General features: G+C 36.7%; 1 protein-coding gene across 1 annotated transcript in view; it reads right to left on the bottom strand.

Annotated features, from left to right (window-relative positions):
* The window catches only part of cep89 (centrosomal protein 89), a 116,231-nt gene extending 108,283 nt beyond the window's left edge, over window positions 1-7,948 (bottom strand). Inside the window, exons 1-7 of the mRNA XM_084405822.1 lie at window positions 7,653-7,948; window positions 7,329-7,435; window positions 6,969-7,124; window positions 5,237-5,432; window positions 4,858-4,933; window positions 4,468-4,502; window positions 3,597-3,654 (exon numbers count right to left, since the gene is read on the bottom strand). Of these exons, the coding sequence (XP_084261948.1) occupies window positions 3,597-3,654; window positions 4,468-4,502; window positions 4,858-4,933; window positions 5,237-5,432; window positions 6,969-7,124; window positions 7,329-7,435; window positions 7,653-7,751 (727 nt within the window). The 5' untranslated portion in view covers window positions 7,752-7,948. The remainder of the gene's footprint in view (window positions 1-3,596; window positions 3,655-4,467; window positions 4,503-4,857; window positions 4,934-5,236; window positions 5,433-6,968; window positions 7,125-7,328; window positions 7,436-7,652) is intronic.
* Window positions 7,949-9,960: the final 2,012 nt, after the last annotated feature.

Raw genomic sequence — 9,960 nt, 5'->3', positions numbered from 1 at the left:
AAGGTATCCTTGCTGAATACTAGTATTACTTGTATTACGGTAGTGTAATTTGTTTAAAATTTTGGGTCAAGGAATTCTCAGGCATATTAATATATTTATAATATAATATATAATAGCTCATTCCACACATAAAGGCTTTTCACACTTAAAATAGTTAACCCTGGGTCATTCTAACCCCGGATGAACAGAATCCTGGGTTATCTTGCTTCATGGTTCACATTGCTCATAATTTACCAGGGGTTATCAATTTTGTATTTGTACTTTGTATTCATAAGCTTCCTTTTCACACTTACACTCCTAAAATCCTGGGTTAACATTCTTATTTGCATTTTGCATTGTCAATATCATTGATTGGATGAATGCAGCACATTATCTGTTCTGCTTATATAAAGGCACTAGCATCGCGCAATCCTCATATTATACATTGCCGACTATACCTCAAGTTTATACTGACTTTATACTTGGACTTTTTGGACTATAAAGGTAAGAATTAAACTTTTCTTCACTCCAACTGTCACATTTTCTGTCAGCATTTGATTTTTTTCCCCTCAAACGCTGAAACATAGCCTAGTGTTTATACAACATGCTGTGTTTCTGTGACTATACACAGCACGTGAATATGAGGCATGTTATAATGCAGTTAACACAGAAAAAGTGGTTCTAACCCTGCTTCTAAATTGCAGCATTTAAGAAAAGAAAAAAAGAGACACACTGATTGTGTGAAAAGCACATTTGTGCATTTACTGGTCAATTTAAGGTCAATCTGGTAATTTTACAGTAAATTATCAGGTTTAATATGTGAAAGGGGCTTATGCATCTCTCTTTAATAAGCTCAAAGCAATCTTAGCCAACTCTTTAGCCTATTTTCTAAAGACAGTGTTCTTCTATTATTTGGCAGTGTCTATAAACCTTTACAGTACTCCAGTTTACTTCAACATCTCCGTGTACCATTAATCTTTCACATCCATTTGTCTGCCAAAAAACACACAGCTGGCAACCAACCTCATATTGTATCAGTTGCTTCTCTCTTATGTTTATTCTCATACCTTTCATTTGTCTAATTACTTCTGAATCTCACACTAACAACCTCACATTTTCCTCTTACCCATCCACAGACAGCTTCAGTGAAATTCTCTATGGCTTCTCACCTGCTTCAACCACTTCCTCAGACTACAGAGTACTTTCTTCTTTTGACACCTCTAAGAGCTGTAACATCCCCCCAACACTAGCCACTTAAACCTGATGTAGTGCACTTCATCTCTGAACTCTCTTGCTGTTCCACAACACATCCTTGGATATGAGAGAACTGACACAGTGGAAGAGAACAATGTGCAGAGACATTGTACTATCATTTCACAATTAACACATGCAGCCAGGTCCATCCCACTCAAATCATTCTCCATCCTTCCGCTATCCACTGCTTACCCTCTTACATCCTCACTCACTGCTGAGGACTTCATAACCTACTTTCAATGACCTACGGATATTGACAACTTTCTCAATCACAAGGTCATTTTCTGTTGAAGGAATTCACTCATATATGAAAAACTTACCCTCGTGTAGCTCTAAACCTGTATTACTGTTTTTCATGAAAAATTTGGAAGAATATCCAGGTCATTTTATGCATGCAATTACAAGTAATGGAGTCTAGAGCATTCAAGGATAAAATTTCAAAAAGATACAAAAGCACCCTAAGGTGATTCACAGAAAAGTGATTCATATCTGGGTTTGAGTACTATTTTCCAAGTCTTTAAAGTCCTATGATAACTCTGTGTGACGAACAAAACAAAATTTAAGTTATTCGCTAAAATTGCGACATTTACTCTAGCTCTCATTGGCACATTCATAGAAGAATTTGTGATAATCAGTCTGTAAATGAATCTAAATTAATAGTTCTGTTGAGTCAGAACTTTTCAATGATTCGCTTGATCTGGTTCACAAAATGATTTGAACTGATTAATTCACAAATCAGACAGTTCCAGTTCACTCTGATCTAGGGCTGTGCGATATATCGCATGACATTGTGAGGCGCATCTCGTCAGTAAAGCCGGTTCCTTGATTACCAGTAAATCGCCATCACCTGCGATACGTCCGCAATAATTAATGCGATATGGCTCAGCTTGTCAGTTAACTACGGCTCTGTGTTGTAAATGCCGCTCCATCTGAAAGCAGGTGATGGCGATTTACTACTAATCAAGGAACCGGCTTTACTGACGAGATGCTCCTAACAATGTCATGCGATATATCGCCCAGCCCTACTCTGATCCAATTGAAATTGCAAGAAAAAAAAGACATTTCCACATTCCTTTTCATTTCCATGAAGGACAGTCACAAGGGTTTGGAACAGCATGAGGGGATACAAGTTAAATGACCTTTTTTTTTATTATTATTATTATTATTATTATTATTATTATTTCTTCACTTACCATGGACTGTATCTTGTGCAATATTAAAATCCACCATTTAGATCTCACTGAAGGTGGAAATGATCAGACAGACTGCAGTGCATGCTATATTACATCATGTCAAACATCCTTACCAAAGATATTTTGCTTGACTCTTACAAGGCTTAAAATATATTATTGATATTGGCCCTTTATTGTGACTCCTAGTGGAGCTGTATCATCCTTTCTCTCCTTCTAATCTAGTTTGCTTCTCCTTGATCTGTCTGTGCCCTTGGTCTCTGAAGTTACAAACACTGACAAGATTTTGTCTGCGTTTCTGACATCTCAGCCCTAGATTAGACCCCAAGGTCATCCTCATCTCATCTTCCAGCAAAGTTCTTTCTTCACTGGAAGTCTCTGTTGCAGTTAAAGGTGACACAGCCATTGTCTGCTGGTGCATAAAAAGCTTGGCAGTTGTCCATTGATCACTTTGCAGCAACTGCCCAGACCTGCTGTTTCATGCTCTATTTCAGAGTGTAAATCCATCCTTCCTGCAATCCTCTAGGCTAGACTAATGCTGGTTTGCTTGCATCTGCCATACCTCTCGAGTGAAACTAAATTATACCAATTTCATTATATCCATAGAAAAAAATATGGAATTTGCTAGTAATTTAGAAGAGTAAATTAGGAATTTGCTATAGTCATTATAGTTATAGCCTCATCTCTCTCATATCTCATTACTGACAACAATAAGCCCATGAGAGAAGCTGACTGAGAAGACATTTGTTAAATTGGCAGAGGCATTACTACCATTTTTATTACGATTACCTCTTACAAACGCAACACAGTAACCAACTCATTTGTCTCTAGACTGTTGAAAGCTGTGTTTGAATAAATATGACATCAATTGATCCTGTCTGGTTAGTTTGTCAGACAAAATGGCCATTTCGGCATTATGATTAATCAGATCGCCTGTCAGTCAAACTCCCGGCAAAGGATGAATTAGATGTTTACAATATCCTTAATTTGCTCTCTCTCAAAATGAAACTGGAATGATGCTTTTCTTTCAAAGCTTTGAGGATTCCTAAAAAGGGGACACATTTCTCATGGTCTGACAGTTTTTTTTAAAATGAGCCCAGGTTACATTGCACATGATTTGCTGTGGAGTTCAGCTGTTGTGATGGATAATGTTATGGCAGAGAGGGGAAGTACCTGGAGATGCCATGCTCCCAGGAGAGGCTGATCTTGGTTGTCGTAGCAATGATGGCTGCTATGGAGACAGAGGGAAGTTTTTACTGATTAAAGGGTTCTTACTGCAGAATATCAAAGACCACAGACTGAATTACTAAGTATATCCAATAGTGAAAAGTGCAGTATGCTTGCTCAATAGAGGCAATTTAACTCTACTAATGAGCAATTTTCCACATTAAGAGTTGAGATTAGAGATCTTCAGGTAAAGGTCTCCAAGCACCAGCAGGAATGGTAGCATTCTGATCTGACAACATGGAGTTATAAGACAGTAAGTGGCTGGTCAGTGTGCGTGTGTGTGTGTGTGTGTGTGTGTGTGTGTGTGTGTACTGTGTGTGTGTGTGTGTCTGCATATTAACAGAGCACAGGTTCACATGGCCTAATTGGGGTGTATGTGAATGCATGGATGTATCAGCTGTCAGATCAGAGAGCAACTTACTAAATAGTGAATCAGAATGGTTGTGATAGTCTCTTGTGTCAGACACAGCTGAGATTATTAATAAGCTCTGTCCCTTGTTCACCTTCCCAATTCTCTCTCATCCTGTCTGATTTTCATTCACACTTCTTCACTGATAACAACCTCTGTCTAGGTCTTTCTAAAGGTGCCTTTAACCTCTCCCTTTATGACAGTGTCATTTTTCTCCTCTGTCTTTAGAGAATTTGTTGAGCCCTGGGGCAGAATGACCTTTAGTCAAGAGTGAGACCACACCAGGATTCAACATAATTGACATTCCTACAGCAGCTTTAGAAAATTAGCTTTAAACCCAGAATTAACTGAATCAAAATAATGACTTCAGCTTCTCATTATGGCTGATCTGATGAGAGGTTCTCTTACCATTTGAGCTGCTCCTTCCTGAACCACAATTTCCTCTAAAATACAAAATTGTATTAATTATAGTCATCAAGCTGCATGCAACATTACCAGGGCTCTCAAAGTCAATGGAGTGTAATGAGAGAAAGAGAGATACGAGACATTAATATTTTATATGATATATATATATATATATATATATATATATAATATATATACATACATACATATAAATACTGTACAGTATAAATAACACACACATATAGAAAGCATTTAAAATAAAGTTATATATGTTATATAAATACTATATAACATATTTTACAATATTACCCATTTGTATTTTTCATCAAATAAATGAAGCCTTGCTATAAGAGACTAATATATACACACACACACACACTTTTTTTAGCAAACCTTCAGTCTGTAGTGGAGACACAATATCGAATGCAGAGTCTTCTGTCTCTTCATCAACGTCTGAATTGGTCTTGTCCTGAAAAAAAGATTCATTCAATCAGTCAACTTTATAAATATTATATGCATATTATAATCAAAATAAATGCTGCTGTAAATAGTGGTTAAACATCACAAGCTATATATAAAAAAAAGCATTGAATAAGATTTTAATTCATATCCCTTTATGATCTCAGACTGGGTTTTGATTGAAAGCAGGATTTGAATAAATCAGTAGCGCCACCTCATGGTGAATTTTAGTAAATTAATCGAATGAATAACAGGAGAAAGCAATCCACATACAGACCCAAACAAGCAAACAGACACAGACACATGACTGTACCTTCCTGTGTTTTATTGGCACGGCGTAAACAACATTTATGTCATCAGCTCTGCTCTGCCTCTCAAGGGACTGATAGACATGATCTTCATCTCTCTCTAGTCCCTCCACCTCATCACTGTCATCACCTTCATCATCATCAGTATGTCTTAGGGAGGGCACAGGGGGTCTTTCTGTCATTGAATCTGGCCATCTGTCCCTAAAGTGAGAGAGTAAATTCATTAATTTAACGTGTCTTGCTCAAGTAATCAAAATCCACATATTTAAATTGCATAAAATGTGTTGACAAGCTATTGCTGCTTAAACCACTATCTGTAACACATCCTCTCAAAAGAGTGCAATCAGACCAAAGACTAAATTTGTAAGTAAACTACTTTCCCCCCTGCTGAACCAATAATGTCTATTTCAGTGTGGCCTGCTGTGTTACCCTGATAAGAAGACATTCTTTTGTATTATTGACGATGATTGTGCTTTCAGACTAATTTAAAGGATTAGTTCCCCAAAAATGAAACTCATCCCCATGTCGTTCCACACTGTGAAATTCTTTCTTCCGTTGAGACAAAAAAGGACAAATTACAGAAATCTATACTAGTCGCTTTCAAACCTCAAAAATGATGATAAAGTGTCATAAAAGTGGTCCACATGACTTGTGCACTATATTTCATAGCTTTATGTGACAGGCAGAACGAAATTTAACTGACCAATTCATTATAAACATCTGTCTATTCCTCTAAAAAACTGATGAATGTGCCAAGATGAGAATAAAAAGAATAACAACTTAAACATTAGTCTTTTCTTCACAAAAACGGCTTCAGACGACTTGGAATATATATAATAAGTCATTGCTTGTAACATGTTTATGTTGATTTTTTATGGAATATTATTTATTATAATTATTTATCCATGCACATCATATTTTTTTATTTATGTGCCCTCATATTCTTTAATCAAAATAACTTCCCCTCCCTCATGCAGCGCCATCTCTTCTCTGATGACATTTTTACTGGCTTGAGTGCGGGACAACCTGTCACTCACAGCAATAGCAAACCACAACCATCCAACCAATTCCTGTTAGTCAAATTCAAGTTTTGTCCTACGTTTCTTATTGTTTGAGAAGCCGTTTCACTCGGACATATGTAATGACACAATAGTGAAGAAAAGACTATCGCATAAGACTAGTCTTACCAGTTAGATTAAATTTTTTTTCTTTAAGACTGTTCATAACTTTTTTAAATCAGTTACATAAAACATAGATTGGCCTGATTTGATACCAAAAAGGACTGAATGCCCCTTGACTAACTGCTAGTGGGTCATACTAGATCTTAAATAACTGTCTTCTTAACATAATGACTTTGTTGATGCAACTGATCCCAGGATGATATTTAAAAAAAAAAGATCCCATGGAAGAAAGTAAGCCATATTTAGAATGACTTGAGAGTCAGTAAAAATGTACGAAACTATTCCTCTAAGTAAAGAGGGCAGGTTTATTTAGGTCAAGGTTTCCCAAACTGGAGTTCATGAAGAAACTGCAGGGGTTTCTTGAACTTTTGAATTACAAGCAAATATAAAATATAACACTCAATAAAAAATATGAAATATTTTGTTTACCTGCATGTCATGTGATCGTTTGTTGTTAAATTAATAGAAATATTAACTTAAAATCTCCTGCTGTCAAAAAAAAATTTTTTTTTTAGGAATCCCTGATTTAGGTCAATGAAACAATGTACTATATTACCTGGTATAAAGTGCTGTGGCAGCATAGGGCTCAAAGCCAGTTTGGCTGTCTGCAAGTGAACAATCACTCTCAGAGTAAGATCTGTGGCGAGGAGGAGGAATGGCAACAGTACGGCCTGTCAAGGAGGAAGACAATATGGCAGCTGCCAAGGCAGACCTGTGACAGATATCAGAGAGATTACAAAGTTTACAGATAAAAAGCATGTAAAGATATTGGAAAAATAAATCTGAAACCGGAATGTTCGATGAAAAACATTATGGCTAATGATTAGTGAATTAAGGGATGCATTGAGAGCTGTGTAAAATGATGGAGGGGAACTAAAGTGATCTGAATGGATTGGGATATGGTATGTGGGTATACCTGGGTCTCTCTGGAGAGGGGTTGGGGCTTCGTGGGGGAGGAGTGCGGGGAACAGCAGGTCTGGGGGCAATGGTGGCAGCAGGGATGAAGCCATGAGCTATATTCCGCTAAACAACCACAACCGCAAACAAGATCACACATTTTACTACATCACAGGATACACGTGTTAAAGCAATCCAGTACTATTGGTAGCTAAGTAAATACTGAGTTGAGTTCAGAATTAATTAACTTAGTCTTTTAAAAGGTTGCTTAGTACCACGGACGTAGCCACAAAGTGTAACGTTAGCTTATATTACAGTTATATTTAAGCAATAGAAGACTTACAAATTCTCTCTTCTCTTTTCTCCTGAAGCTGAAGTTGAATTTGGATGACATAACGTTAGTCCTCAACAAACTTCCTCGCTTCGGTGAGAGATGTGACATTAAGATTTATGAAAACCGCGGTCAGGACTGATCTTTCCAGAGCTATCGGTGTGGCAAAACTATGTTTTATAGCTCATAACTGACAGTTTTATAGGTGTTTTTTTTATAAACAACGATTATTTTCATCGAAATCTTAATGGATTGAACTTCACGTAACTAGACGCTTTCCATAAAAAACCTTGAAATATAACAACTCCTCCTATTGGTTTGCGTGTGCTCGCTTAACCAATCAGCGTTGCTTTTTAATCCTCTTAGCAACGGCGTCGTGCCACGTGTGAGTGCGGCAGTTCTCCAGCAGAGGGAAGTCTCGACCACAACTGTGAAGTCTGCACGGGGGAAAGGTGTTTGAGGAAAAATAATAAAGGTTGATTTATATGAGTTATTTTTGACTTTTCTGTTGTCTATGGATCATTTTAAATAGCTTTAAGTCAGGTTTGAAATGTATAATGTATTAAATATCGGTTTGGCTTTGAACCAGGCTTTGTGACCTCAGAATCTCCAAATAACAGAATTAAAGTCTATTTGAAAATATGGAGAACTATATAAAGACTTCATGATCTTTCACCTTCTTGTTGTGCAGCTGAAGTCTATGGATCAAATTTGACCCCAAATTAGTTGACAATTTCTAAAATTGAACCCCACACATACTTTTCGCTATGAGGGTGCAATGGAGTTAAAGGCCATAGTTAAATGTAATTTTAACCAAAAACACTAAAGGCGACAAAATCACCAAATACTTTACTAAACATCTATAGTTTTGCAGGGGATTTTGTGAAATACGCATAACCTAAAATTGTAGAATATGTTATAATGTAGCTAACATTATGAAATGCTACAAGTGTGTTCCACAATTTTTCCATGCTTTTTACTTTATTACTCCATATTCAACTACTACAACTATTGCTATTATTATTTATCTAAATCCTCAGAACATGCACTGAAAGTAGGAAAGAGGTCAGTATCACTGTCATCTAGAGATTTAACAGTTTTTAATCCTATTGTGTACTATCTGTGGAGTCAGCCCCGCTGGAGTGAAACGTTCTATACTTAGTATCTAATCTTCATGACACAGTATTTGACACAAATACATTCACTAAAGTCTGTAATGGCATAAAACTGTTCCATATCAAGTTTTCATTTAAAGAAAACAATGTAAGTTGTCATTGCAAATATTTTTAGTGTACTAGACTAGTATTAATTTCAATAAGTATGTGTCATCTTCTAACTTGACTCCATTTGTAAGTGGCTTCCTGTGCTTTTACAAGACTGCTGAAGAGGAGAAAGTGGGTGAGTCATACTGTTAGAAATCATTCTGGTGGAAAGTGTTCCCATTAAAAGCAGACTCATGTGGGATATGTAAATGATTCCAGTAAAACTCCAGTTTTTGAATAAAAGCTATTGTTGAATAAGTCCTGAGTCAGTGTGTTTCTGATATTAATGCTCTCCAGCTGTAGGAGATGCAGAGACATCTTCTCTATCTTTCTCTTACACACACACACACACACACACACACACACACACACACACACACACACACACACACACACACAACCACTGTGACATCACTGCTGGCGTTGGTAAGAAATCTCTCTAATAACCTAACCAAAGCCACACCATAAAATTCCCCAGTCTGTGAGTGATTTAAAATCCATTAGTCCACCACACCATTTTCACTGCCCAGATGATTCACATGCGCACAGAGCACAACATGAACTATGCTTTTCCTTTAATACAAAGAGAGGAACAGAGTGTGAATCTCTTTCGCTCTGTTTAACTGAGGTTCCTCAGAATTATAGAGGTCAATTGATCATTATATTATTATGGTATTACAGCATTTACTCTCTAATGGTGAGATTACTCCATTCTGCCCTGCCTTTATATTGAGTTTCACATTCAAGTCACAAAGGACAACAAGGCTTTGAAATATATATTTTAGAATTCAAAAAGGAGAAGTGGGTAATATATGACTACATCATAGTCATGTCATAATCTACATATTCTGCTGCGTTCACAGTCGGTTATCTGTCTTAAAAAAATACAAATCGGAAAAATAAATTATGGCAAAACTGTCAAAATGTATTCATGCATGACCTGTATTAAGATATAACCACTTGCTTACACAATTGTTACTTTTAACCAGATTTGGCATGGTTGGGATGATTACACAGTGAATGACCACAGTAACCTCTTACACAATAAGAACAGCCAC

The sequence above is a fragment of the Rutilus rutilus genome, assembly GCF_951802725.1.
Source record: "Rutilus rutilus genome assembly, chromosome: 3".
NCBI lineage: Eukaryota > Metazoa > Chordata > Actinopteri > Cypriniformes > Leuciscidae > Rutilus > Rutilus rutilus.
Note: the sequence above shows the minus strand (reverse complement) of the source record. Positions and strands in the feature narration are given on the sequence as shown.